Raw genomic sequence first — 13,817 nt, forward strand, 5'->3', positions numbered from 1 at the left:
AAATAGCAGTGAGACATGGGGTAAGTTAAACCTTTCTGGACCTCAGTTTCCTCACTATAAAAAGTTGCTGTGAGGAATGAATAAACTCCCAACTGAAACACTTCCAATAACCCAGTGATCAGCACACAGTAAAAATACATAAGTACTAGATCTTCTGTTCAGAATTACCATGGGCAACCACTCACTCTAAGTTATCAAATAAAATAGGGACAAAATCTCATTCTCCCATGAGATGATTTATTGCCTGAGATTCAAGGAAACCAGACATTTCAAATGTCCTGTGCAATGAGTCAACAACTTTTGAATTTTGTCAATAATCACAAAGACTGTTTCTCAACCTTCTCGTTGAGATTAAGTGTATATGCCACCAAGAAGCGTTTTGCTGAAATGGGAAAGCACACAGGTCAGGGGATCCAGAGACTTGAGTTATACTGGCTAAAGCAGATGTCAGAATTTCAACTATCTCAAAAGTAAAATAAGGCCTTGGTGGCCTTAGTCAAGTTTGTAGTTTTATTGATGTTATACAGTGACAGTGCACCCAGCTTAGGATAATTTATGGAGTAAATGCTGAAAAAGCAAACATATTACTGGACACAAATTTAACTTCCTCAGGGAGAGCTCTAAAACTAGTAGGGACTGTGGGTATGTCTTCAGCATGCTGAGCTGATGCCCTAAAGAAAACTGTAAGTCTGATGGGGCTGCACCTTCAGGCTTGTCCTGGGATGGAGGTCTTTCCTGCAGCACAGTGAAGGCCTCAGCACGTACTACTAAATGATTCTTTGCCCTTCCATAACATATTTATCCTGTGGCTAATGTGCTTTCAATGTTGACAGACAAATTTGTCAGTGTGGACATCTGACTGCCCCATAGCCATTCCTTCCTCCAGAGGACAGCAAATGGGCCTTGTTTTGCCCAGTTTATCTATTGGATAGGTTTTTGTTTCTCACTACTGTCAGAAAAGTCATTATTTGCCATGCTGCCTGAGACCCATTACTGCCACCCTCTTGCCTTTTTCCCTTTCCTGACTCATTCCTCTCTGTGCTTCTGCCCACAGCTGCCATCTTTGTGTGATAAGGCCAACCTTCCATGGGAATCAAATAACCCTCGCCATCCCATCAGATCCCCTCTCTCCCTTCTCAAGGGAGTGCCTTGTACTCATTAGGCACCTGGGACAAAAGGGTGTGGGATTTGAAATCAGAGCACCAGGTCTCTGTCACTATTCCGTCACTTATTACCTGTGACCTTGGGTAAATATGTGCCTTAGTGTCTTAGGTACAATATGAATATTGTCTATTTCTCAGGACTGCAATTAGTAGTAAATGAGTGCATGAAAGGGTAAAACCACAGGGAACCCCGCTCCTCCTAGGAATGGAGAAGTTGTTCTACAAGCCCAAATGTGCTGGAAGGTTGGCTGCCAGAGAGCCAAAATCTTTTATTTAACCCACTAACAGCCTGAGAGGAATTCTGAACCTCATCCCCAAATAATCTCTCCAGAATAAGAATATCTCTTGCACTAACCATATTTATCTAGCCCTCTTCAACTTATGAGACTCCTTATTCTTGGCTGCAGTGTTACCTAAATCAACTGTTTCAAAAATCATATTTAACATTCCTCTTCTTTTTCATAAAAATGAAAATGCAGAAGAGAATATTTATCACCTGGTAGTGGGATATGGGTAATTTTTTAATGCACCTCTTTTAGGCTTTTTTTTTTTCTGATTTTTTTTCCAAAACCATGTAGCATGTATTACATATTATTTCAAACTGTTCTTTTCATGCAAGAATGTATCAAACACTTCCTCAACATTTCAACTCTTAGATTTCAACCAGAGGACATTTTGAATCTATTTCAAATTTATTTACTTACAGGAAAGTGATCTAAACAGGACATTAGAGGCCAACAAAAAATTTTATACATCAAACTTTTTGGCTTATTTTAGAACCCCCAGGAAGAGTCCAGTGTCTTTAAGAGAACGTTTGTATGTGGTGGTATAATTCAATTACCAGGTAAATGCAAAAATGCTAGAAAAAGAAAGCTGAGTATATATAAGCAAATTCAAAACTTTAAATACTATATAGACTATACCATCTGGAATGCCAAAATCTTCTCTCCGTAGACATATTTTTCAGGTATACTTAGGGTACTAACAAATTAATAGAAACCATGAAAAGACCTTCTCTACAGATAATTGACTGATCAGAGTTACTGCCTTATTTCTCAAGTGAAACCTGCAACAGAAGCAAAGAAATGCTGTATTCTAAGAGAAAATAATGCTAAAATGTAAGGTTCTATAAAGTGGTAAGATTATGTGTCACTATAAACCAAGGATGAGTAGGTTATGGGTCGCTATAAACCAAGCAGCAGAGTTAAGCTGAGGAAATATAAAAAACTTCCGATCATGACAGCTACAGCTTTAAGGAGTTCCACAAAACATGAGTATGATTCATTTCCATAGGAAGAGAATAGAGGCAAGAGAAAAGATCCCCCACCTGTAATTAACTAGGGAGACTAATGACAAAATGGACTCTTAGCAGCCATTACTGGTCTTCTGCCCTTAGCTAAATACTGGTAGCACCTTTTTTTTTTTTTTTTTTTTTGCTTGTTTTTTCTTTTTGTAGAGATGAGGTCTCACTATATTGCCCAGACTGGTCTCAAACTCCTGAGCTCAAGCAATCCTCCCACCTCAGCCTCCCAAAGTTCTGGAATTATAGGTGTGAGCCACTGCACTTGGCCAGCACTTTTTGTTTTAAAATATTTATGCCAAAGATACAGATTAGACTGTCAAACTTAGGGGAATGTGCAAAAAAAACTAAACCAAAGAGAAAAAAAAACAATGAAGAAAGGATACGAAGAGTCAAAAGTCATACAAGAAACTCAAACGGTCAATTAACATAAAAAGACATTCAACCTCACTAACAAAGAAATACGAATTTTAACAAGAGACTATTTTTTGTCTATGAAATTAGCAAAAATTAAAAAGAAAAATATGGAAAAATACTATTAAACTCTGTAAGGGCAATTTTGGCAGTAATATCAAAATTTAAAAGGTGCAGGTTCTCCCAGCAGTCCTTTTATTAATTTCTCCTATAATTTATCTTAGGAACAGTAACCTAAGGCATACAGACACATGTACAACCATGTTCACAAAAGTTTATTTTCTGAGATAGAGTCTTGTTCTTTTGCCCAGGCTGAAATGCAGTGATCATAGCTCACTGCAACCTCTAAATCCTGGGTCCAAATGATCCTCCCACCTCAGCATCCCAAGTAGCTGGGACCATAGGCATATACTACCATGTCCCGCTAATTTCTTTTCTTTCTTTTTTTTTTTTTTGAGACGGAGTCTCACTCTATCACCAGGCTGGAGTGCAGTGGCATGATCTCGGCTCACTGCAACCTCCACCACCCCGGTTCAAGCGGTTCTCCTGCCTCAGCCTCCCAAGTAGCTGGGACTACAGGCGTGCACCACCACAGCTAATTTCTGTATTTTTAGTAGAGACAGGGTTTCACCATGTTGGCCAGGGTGGTCTCGATCTCTTGACCTCATGATCTACCCGCCTCAGCCTCCCAAGTGCTGGGATTACAGCTATGAGCCACTGTGCCAGGTCAATTTGTTTTTGTTGTTGTTGTTGTAGAGATGGGGTCTCCCTGTGTTGCCAAGGCTGGTGTTGAACTCCTAGGCTTAAGCAATCCTCCTGCCTCAGCCTCTCAAAGTGCTGAGATTACAGATGTGAGCCACCACACCTGGCCAGAAACATTATTTATAACAGACAAAAACTAGAAAATATCTAAAATACCTAAATGGACTTACAATGTAGGGAATAGTTAAGTAAACTACGTCCAGAAGAAATTTTACTCAGCTTTAAAAAGAATCACACAGATATTAAATAACAATATGGAAGATGTTCATGAGAAATAAAGCAAACTGCAAAACCATTCATATGGACCATTTGTTGTAGAAAACTAAAATTGATACAACTAATACATTGCTATCTATGTTTTAAAAATTCCTTTGAATATATACAGAAAATGATCTAGAAGGATAAACTCTAAGCTGCTTCTGGTGTTTCTCTCTGTGTTACAAATACTTGATGGCAACGAGCAGGGACTAAGTTTTTATTTGAATTTTTGTTATAAGCAGATATAATACTTCTCTAATTTACAAATAACAAATAAAGGAGGAGGTTCTTTCAAAAAATTAAAATGCGACATATTATCACACTGAAATGAAAAATGTACTTCACATCTACTAGTTAAGTTAGCTAGTTACATGCATCATAAGTAAGCCAGGTCAAATGTGAACACCGCTTACCTCTTTAGGTGATAAATTTTGTGTGTATATTGTCCCTTTTCTCCATCCTTCTCATAAGGTTCATTCTTTAAGACTTCAATTCCTTCTCCACCACCAGTCTCATTCTTACTAGCTTCTGCAACAGAGTAAAGCTGCCCAACCTGATACTGAAATTTCAAAGAACACAGAAATTCAGTAAGTCAGTAGTAATTGCAGAAATTTTGTATGCTAAAATCTTAATAATAAACAAGATACAGAAAAGCATATTCAAACCATTCAGCACAACTGTGTTCAATATGAGAACACAACTCAAATTAGAAATTAATACGTTTAGGAAGACAAACCGCAAATGATCATAGTTTTAAAAACCTGTATTTTATAGAACTTTCATTATTCAAAAAATTTGCCAGTTACAAATACTTTGGTGCCTTTACACTATCTATTTATCAAGAAAATGTCTCAAAACTTGCTTCAACTGCTGAACAATACATATTTGTACTTTACAAAGCATTTTCACCTCTATTATTTCTCATTTAACTTCACAAAATTCCAAGTTATGGCAGAAATACAACTGGCACTTTGCCAACTAAAGCTGAGCAACCAGCATATTGTTCTTAATGATAAAGGGGAAGGATGTAAACTACAATAACAAAAGCCTGGAGATCCAAAGAAACATAATAGATAGTCCAAATCTTAGTAGACTTCTGGGGTCGTTTTTTCCTTGACTTATTTATGATACACCCAATTTGGTCCTTCCGCAGCTAACCAGAAACAGTACTGGGGGCCCAAGATCAGAAATGTTCATTTTGAGTCCTCAAGTAAACAAACAGAAACTGTTTTTAAAGTAATATAACTATACACATATTACCATAAAAGGCAGGAAATTGCTGACAGTAGTTTCTATTTCATTTAACATAAATCAGAAATCTCAGAAGCCTGCGTCAATATAGCTGTAAGTCAGCTGTATTTTCTGCACTAGTTCCAACAAATATTGGGAAAAGTTCTCGTGTTCTTATTTGTTCCAGTGACCCAAGCGTGGCACTACCTTCCATCTCTTCAAATTTGGCTAAATTTCTTCCTTCTAATGAAAACAGCTTGAAGAAGTGTATTTTTTCTTTATAAGCATATTTTCAAAGAAAAGCTACAGAAATCTACCTCTAAGAACTTGTAATTTCAAAACTAACATTTTATGTGAGGGACCAAAACAACCGGTAGTTTAAGCTCAGTAAATATTCGTACCTATAAATCGCATGGAGATACGCTGCTATCTTGCCCATTAGTTAAATTTAAAAACACACCCCCACACACACTCTTACTCAATTTGCAAGTGTTTGGGAAGTTGAAACCAAACATATTTCTAAAATGCTCCCAAAATAAATGTCTGTAGGGCCTGCAGAGAGGACTGTATTTCTCCTATCGGCTTTCCATGATACAACACTAGGGTTGGTCTAATGCCACGATCCTTAAATACCTTCAACATGTACTTTTAAACACTATCATATTCTAAAACAGGACTAAAATGAGTCTAAGTCAAAAGATAAATTTCATTTTGTTAATGAACACACAATAACAAAAATTCAAAAGAACTGTATACAAAAAAATGTTAATGGACTGATATTTCATGGCATGCTACTTAGGCTTTCTCTCATTCTCCTTTTTTAAGAATAAAAAATTAAAAAAAAAAGAATAAGAAATAAACACAGAAAGCATGTTTTAAAAGTGCATGTAGGCCTGGTACAGTGGCTCATGCTTGTAATCCCAGGGCTTTGGGAGGCTGAGGCAGGTGGATCACTTGAGGTCAGGAGTTCGAGACCAGCCTGACCAATATGGTGAAACCCAGTCTCTACTAAATATACAAAAATTAGCCAGGTGCGGTGGTGGGTGCCTGTAATCCCAGCTACTAGGGAGGATGAGGCAGGGAGAATTGCTTGAACCTGGGTGGCAGAGGTTGCAGAGAGCTGAGATCGTGCCACTGCACTCCAGCCTGGGCGACAGAGTGAGACACCATCTCCAAAAAAAAGGGGGAGTACAACAAAAAGCTGAGAAGAGTACTTTCAGTGACAATACCAAGACTCAAAGAGATTTTGGACAAGTTGATTCAACCAGCTGAAACCAAAAGAAAAAGTCTAACAGAAACTAATGTCAATTTCCACATTCAACTTCAAACAATCAATTGTGCAAACAGAGAATAGGGTGCCTGGCTTCTCTGGAGTGTTTTAATGTAGTGAATCCTCCTGAGATATACACAACTGTGTTCAAGTCTACACTAAACAGTGCCAGAGAGCTACTCTTTTTCACTTCCTGCATTTCTTTCTGTCTTCTGTCAGCTGTCACTTCTTAGGTTATCAGTTTGTTTTGTCCCACTTCCAAGTCACTGCTTCTAATCTACTGTCAGCTCTAGGAAAACCAGATAACTGAGCAAATGGCAACTGTGTGCAAGTTAAAGAAGAGCCTAGAGGGTTTTATGGGTTTTGCTATATATATCTTGATTTCTCAGAAGCTGTTTCTGCTCTTATCTTCATTCTTGGCTACACTACACATGGCTATAACTGCAGGACATGCAAGTTCTGAATAGGTGATATATTTCTGTATCACGTCCAGGCTGAGGAAAACAAGAAGCTCTTACAGTTATGTGCTGGTCACACCATGTCTGGAATACTGTTTTCAGTTCAGATCAACAATTACAACACATATAGTAATAGGACCAGCTGGTAGGAAGTCTACATTTCATGCTGTATTGAGCCAAGTGAATGTGCTGGGAATGTTTAACCTTGAGACTTTCTAAGATGAAATAAAAGTGCTTGTGGGGAATGGGGTTGCCTGGAGGGGAGAGCTGCCATCAGAAAACCTGAAGGATTAACCACTGCAAGACAGAACAGGCTTATTTCCCATTGCTCAAATGGGATAAACTGCAAACAAGAGTCAAGCATTATAGGAAAAGCAGATTTTGGTTCAAACACAAATGTTTAAAATGTCCAACAGTAAAGCAGACTGCTTCCCTAAGTAGCAAGCTACTTAACCTTAAAGTACTTAAGTTAAGGCTGGAGCCTCATTTCTCTAGGATGTTGTAGAAAGAATTCCTGCACTAGACAGGAAGTTAAACTACATTCTTTAGACTCTTCCAAAACAAGACAGTGTAGCAAGAAATTATCATTCATTTAATTCATTTTGCAATTCATTGCAATTATCATTCATATAATTAATTTTGTCACGTAGGGTGGAAGGAAAAGGTAAATCAATACTATGAAAATGTGAGTTTAGAGTAACATATCAAAGTATAGTACATATACCAATGAAATGATGCAGAAGCAAGAAAAACTCACCTCCTGAACAGAACATGGCAAAACCACACGGCTAAAAAGACAAAAGAAAAAAATATATATATTACATATGAAATAGCTTTAAACACAGATCCCTGAAGAGGTTTCACCTTAAATCCAATGATAACAGAGACAGGTCTCTTAAATCAAAAAATACAAGGGTGTCATTTATGCAAGAGGGTCTTTGTAATGCCTACACCCTAATTGGGGAAGTAAAACTATCATTCCTGGGTCTCAATGATCATTTGCATTTAGTGTTCCCAGGACCCCAAACAGCAGCTGCAGAGATTCTTGTGAGTAAAGAAAAAACAGAAAACTCAACATCGAAAACTGCAGGGTACAGAATGTATTATTTGTAGATTGTCTGGTCAGGTTGCCCTGACAAAATTTTTAGAATGGTTTCATTCTCCACCTATATACTGTGCCTTTTGTTTTTATGATGCTTCTTACAGAATACGTGTCTTGAATCTCATTGAATAAACGCTTCCAGAAACTGTTCCCCCACTATTCAATTATTCCTCAAGTTTACTGAGATAAAAATAAGGAGTCGTGTAGAATTAATAAGAAAAAATTTTACTATGGAAACTACTTGACGCTTATAATAATCCCTTCCAGCATATATACAATATGAGATTGACATATGTTTGATCCTATCCAAGAGTTTCTTACTGTATATATCAAAAAGATGTCATTATAGCTCCACTGCAAGCAGTCTTAAAAGACAAAGTCCAAAAACAATATCATGGTATATTATTTTATCAAAATATTGCATTTTATCTCTAGATTTTATAAGGAGAGTCCTTAATTTATTTCCACCATAAATTCTGAAAATCAAGACCATCCCTGTATATAATTACAGTTGATTCCAAGACAGCAACTTCCTTTTTTGGGGGATGGGGGTATACGATCCTTCTCATATTTTCCTAATCTTACCTGTCATTTTATGGAAAATTTTCAATAGTTTTCCTCATTCCAATTTCTTTTCAGCTATAATTTCTTTTCATTTTTTTCTTACAGTAAGAGCCATTTAGCTTACTTTTTGTATTAGTGACAATCTTTTTGGCCTAGGCATTCTTTTTTAATAGTCTTTCTTATTTGTAAGTATGAAGAGGGTAATACAACCCAGATTATATCTAGTTTGCATTCCAGCTACACTTTCCACCTACTCCTTTCTCCCTACTCTCCTCAAACATCTATGCCTGAATGTTCACATTATCTCAATCTCCAACATGTACAACACGTCTGTTACTCCCTCCCCTTTGACTACTGAGTTACTCACCGCTCTGTCTTTCTGATAATGGTGATTCAAAAACAATTAACATTCTCAAACCCACAATGGTCACTAATTTCTACTCTCCATCAAGAACAAACTTCTTGTAAATCCTTCCATACCTAAAAATTCCGAATCATTTTAGTTCTCTCCTCAGTACACACTAACTTGCTCACTGTCCCAGAACATAAAATGGGGGAGGGGAGACTAGAAAGCTATAGGCTGGGAGCAGATCATCAGGACCTGGAATACTATGGTAAGAAATCCATTAAATCCATTTGGCAATAAGCAATCCCAGGTTGTTCCAAGAGGTGACAACTACAGTTGACCTGAAGAAGTCATCTGCAGGTGGTTAAAAACACTGACAAGCAGGAGAAGTGGGGAAAGTTATCTTTTGAGAGGCTAGGCAAGAACTGTCACAAAGGCCTGAACCAAGATGATGGATTGCAGAGGGAATGGAAGGAAGGGATAGAGAAGGAAAAGTTAGTCTTCCCTGAAGTTTCACAAAACCAAAGAATCACTGCTGAGTAATTTTATACTCACTAACAGGAAGATCCCTATTTTTATTTAAGGACACTTTCAAGGAAATTTCTTTCAAAAAATGAAAGTGACTGATTTAAGACATTCAGAACAATGAATCAAGTAACTTCTTCAAGATTTGCTTAACAAGTAAAAGGGAAAAGGAACATACAGGTTTTGATTTTCTGTTGTTATTCCAAAAGCAGTATTCAACTTTCAGTGCCAATCGAAAATGTTCAAATGTCTGAAAATCCTCATAATTTCCAAATGGAATCAGTAACTAATTCTTTAAAACCAGGAGTTTACATTAATGGTAACTTCGTCTATTGCTTAAATAATAACTTGAAGGGAAACAGCCCACTCTGAAAGTCATTTCTAACATTTTCATTCTTATAAAAAAATAAACAGAGGGCCAGGCGTGGTGGCTCACGCCTGTAATCCCAGCACTTTGTGGGCGGATCACCTGAGGTCAGGAGTTCCAGACCAGCCTGGCCAACAGGGTGAAACCCTGTCTCTACTAAAAATACAAAAAACTTAGCCAGGCATGGTGGTGTGCGCCTGTAGTCCCAGCTACTTGGGAGGCTGAGGCAGGAAAATCGCTTGAACCTGGGAGGTGGAGGTTGCAGTGAGCAGAGATGATGCCATTGCACTCCAGCCTGGGCAACAGAGTGAGACTCCGCCTCAAAAAAATAAAATTTAATTTAATTTAATTAAAAAAAAAGAATTTTGTAAGACAACAAACATTTGTGAAAATATTTTAGTTGCCAATATCTTCACATAGGAACAAGCTATTCATTGCTCCTAATCAACAAGAATTTTAGAAAGTTGACTTGAGAGTAATAAGTATCAATTTTTTATTGAACAACACTGAATACAGCATGTTAGGACTAGAGGCTGTGCTAGATACTGACATTACTTAAGAAACAGCTCCTACCTTCAAAAAGTCTAGGAGGGAAAAAAATCTAGGGGAGATACACATAAAGAGTTAACATCAAGAAATCTAATTTATAACTCTTTGGGAAAAATAATTAGACTTTGGGCACGTGTCAACATTCATTATCTGGGTACATTTCAATCTTCATAATGAAAGCAAATGTTTGCAAAAAGTACAGTGAGCAAATTCCCAATAGGAACTGCTTTCCAAGAGTTAGCTTCGTACTACTCACATACTGTCAGAGGGACCTACTGAACACTGTGTTTCTGTAACATTTTTGGAGGTAGGAAATACTCCAATGAAAGAAAAATGACTAGATCTATTTAAAATCAGTTCTGCAACTCACTTGCTGTGTAACTTGGGCCAAGTCAATTTCCTTCTTTCTTATTTTCTCCATTTGTTTTAGTGTCTGCCACCCATTTACCTACATCATATAGAAGTCAGAGTAATGAACACTTGTTTGATACACCGTATAAATGACTTCAAAGAAAAGTTTTATATAAGCCCAATATTCAGTACTATAAATAAGCTTTAACCGCAAATTTTCACTCTACCAACAAAAGGCAAAATGTCTCTTCTCAAAATTCCTGTCACTGGCCAAAGTTATCATTTTTCATCAATTTATTAACAAATATTTACTGAGCACCTATTACATGCGAGGCACTCTTCTAAAAACTGGGGATATGAGAGTGAGCAAAACAAACTCATGGCCCTTACATGTAAAAAGAGAATACAACTAGTAGGAGAAAAAAATTAACAATAAATTGTATTGCACGTGGGATGGTGATAAGTACTATGGAGACCGATAAAGCAGGGAAGATAAATACTACCCCAAATAGTGGGAACTGCAATTAGGTCTTCAGAAAAGGATTTCCTGAGAAGGTGACGTCTGAGCAAAGACCTGGAAGGAGGTGAGTTAGAGAGCGTAGGGAAGAACACTTCAAGCAAAAGGAACAAAAGCAGGTGGAAAGGCCTTGGACTGAACTTACTCTGGAGTAGCAGATGAACAGCAAGGAAGCTTGCGAAGATGGAATGGGCAAGGGAAAGGTAGTAAATGAGATCAGGGCAGGAAAAAAAAGTGTAAAGCCTTGTGGCTGTTGTAGAGGCTTTGACTTTTATTCTGGGTGAGACAGGGAGTCTTTGGGAGGTATCAAGCCTCAGAGAAGTGACATCAATGACTTTTTAAAGGAGGTTTAAGAACACTAAGGTGTCTGAAGAAAGCTAAATTAAGCCAAAACTATTTCTAAGAATTTAAAGTGAAGAATTTGAAAACCAACGAATGGGCCATACTCGACCTCCCTAGCTGCCCAAAGGATGCTGACGACACGAACCAGCTGTGACAGTTGAACATTCAAAGGCAGGCAGATTTCCGTAATGTTTACAGTCCTTGCCAGTGGGAAAAGCCGTGACTTTTCAACAAAAGCACTTGGCCGGTCGGATGCACCTCGAAATCCCTCCATTTGACAGACCACGTGTTAACTTCTAAGAAAGTAGGTGGGGCCCACGATGTCACCTCATCTTAAAACATGCGGAAACCAAAAAGAGAAAACGGTCTCCCGTCAAGTCAACGGAGCTGCCCAGCAGAGTGGAGGCTTTCCGGATTCCGGGCTCCAGCACGAACTTCAGGGCGCCAACGTCCCACCGCGAGTCTTGACACGAGGGCTGCCTTCAACCGGCAAGCCCATCTCCCGCTGGTTACCAGCGGACTCCACCCCGGACGACAAATCACAGTCAGAATCAACGTGTCTCTCCCACCCTCGGACTGCGGCTCCTTCCCACCGGCGGGCCTGGGGGTGGGCCCAGACCCAGACTAGGGGTGGGGGGTTGGGGAGAAGGCGGGTCCCAGCGGAAACTCCCGGCCGCGCCTTCCCGAGCCATGCGCTCGGGCCGGGACCCAGCCGCCTTCACCCTGGGGAAGAGAGAGGCCGTGTTACCACGGCAGTGCCTGGAGGGCCGAGGGGCGCACTCGCTGAGGGGCTTCGAGGGGGCTGGGGGCGCCTGTGGGAGGGAAGGGGCGCCCGCAGGGAGGGGCTGACACAGGGCTGACTCCGATTTAGGAATATCCTGCCACTTCTCCATCAACAAATCTCCCATCACTGCCGTCCCGCGGCCTCGCTCGCGCCCACGGACCCACTTACAATTCCTTGATGAGCACCATCTTCCCGGAACCCCCTCACAGCTGCCGCCGATACCACCGCCGCCGCCGCCGCTACCGCCTCTCACAGCGCCTGCGCGGCCCCGCCTCCCTGCCCCCGAGCCACCATAGCGCCTGCGTGCCTACACCCTTCCGCCGCGACCAGTCGCGTCAGCGCGCGAGGGGGCCTAGCTCCGCCCAGTTTCGTGCCCCACCCCGGGCACACGAGGCCTCCACTGCGGTTGCGCAGCCCGCCGAAGAGCTTGCGGCTTTTACTGCGGCTGCGCAAACTCGACGCGCGCACTCCTGTCCGCTGACGAGGGCTCCTCCCTTCAGCTTCAGTCCCTCGGGGCGTTTGGGCAGCCTACGCTTTCCGGTGAGTTTTCCAGTTGGTTCTTTGGAAGCCGTTTTTTGGTGACCAGTTTTCTGCTCTCTCTTACTGCTCTGAGTCAGGGCCCACCTCCCTGACCGACACCTCACCTCCATAGTCCACATAAAAGACTCCTGACAGGTTCTGGAGGCAGCCGACGCCAGCTTCTGTTCCCCTCCCCAGCCTTGGCAGCTCACGTTCCGCGGGAGGACTTTCACCTGCTTCGCGGTCTCGTGGAGGTCCACCGCGGCGGAGAATCCTAAACCTCACCTGTGACGCGGCAGGATGAGCGGCCAACACTCCCGACGAAGGCGCTCTGGGGGAAAGGAGGCGCTTGGCCTCGAGACCCAGGAAAGGGGGCTGTTCTGGGAGTTAGTTCGCGCAGTTACAGCGAATGCGCCATGGGCCTCAAAGCCGCAGCCCGGAGGTCGCTGGCTTGCTCTGTGCCAGACACGGTTCTATAGAGGCAGTGGGGAGGCATGTGAAAGCAGACACGGTCCCTGTTCTCAAGAAGCCCACAGTCTAGAGGAGACAACTCACTTGGGAAAAAACCAGGGAGAATTTGGGGTGGTGGGGAAGTGCTATGCTATGAATACAGTGGAGTACTGGGAAAGGCAGGAACTCAAGACAAGGGCTGTCTTAGGAGGCGGTGTTTGAACCTAGCCTGTTAGGATGTGAGAGGGGCATTCCAGTTAGAGGGAAATAGGACCCGAGGATGCAATAAGCTTAGGGTATTTAAGGATCGGCTAGAGGGCAGATGTGGCCAGAACATCGTAAGTGAGGGTGGCAAATGAGCTGGGACCAACTAGATCACTAGGCCATAGTAAAGAATTTGTGTTCTAAGAACCATGAGAACCTATTGAAAGGCTATTAAGACGATTAAAATATCACGAAAACATTTGTGTGTAAACATCTGGTGTATCTGATACTGGAATATACGTCTGTGGAGTTAGGGCTGCCTCAAAAAAAATAATGGAAATG

General features: G+C 40.9%; 1 protein-coding gene across 2 annotated transcripts in view; it reads right to left on the reverse strand.

Moving 5' to 3' along the window:
• LOC105495743 (phosphatidylinositol transfer protein beta) overlaps window positions 1–12,620 on the reverse strand; it is a 68,431-nt gene extending 55,811 nt beyond the window's left edge. The window contains exons 1-3 of one of the 2 annotated variants that reach the window (XM_011765472.2): window positions 12,471–12,620; window positions 7,613–7,643; window positions 4,311–4,456 (exon numbers count right to left, since the gene is read on the reverse strand). In XM_011765472.2, the coding sequence (XP_011763774.1) occupies window positions 4,311–4,456; window positions 7,613–7,643; window positions 12,471–12,490 (197 nt within the window). In that variant the 5' untranslated portion in view covers window positions 12,491–12,620. The remainder of the gene's footprint in view (window positions 1–4,310; window positions 4,457–7,612; window positions 7,644–12,470) is intronic. The other variant, XM_011765474.2, reaches the window with a different exon arrangement.
• Between the last annotated feature and the right edge of the window lie 1,197 nt (window positions 12,621–13,817).

This window comes from Macaca nemestrina, chromosome 15 (assembly GCF_043159975.1).
Source record: "Macaca nemestrina isolate mMacNem1 chromosome 15, mMacNem.hap1, whole genome shotgun sequence".
Classification (NCBI taxonomy): domain Eukaryota; kingdom Metazoa; phylum Chordata; class Mammalia; order Primates; family Cercopithecidae; genus Macaca; species Macaca nemestrina.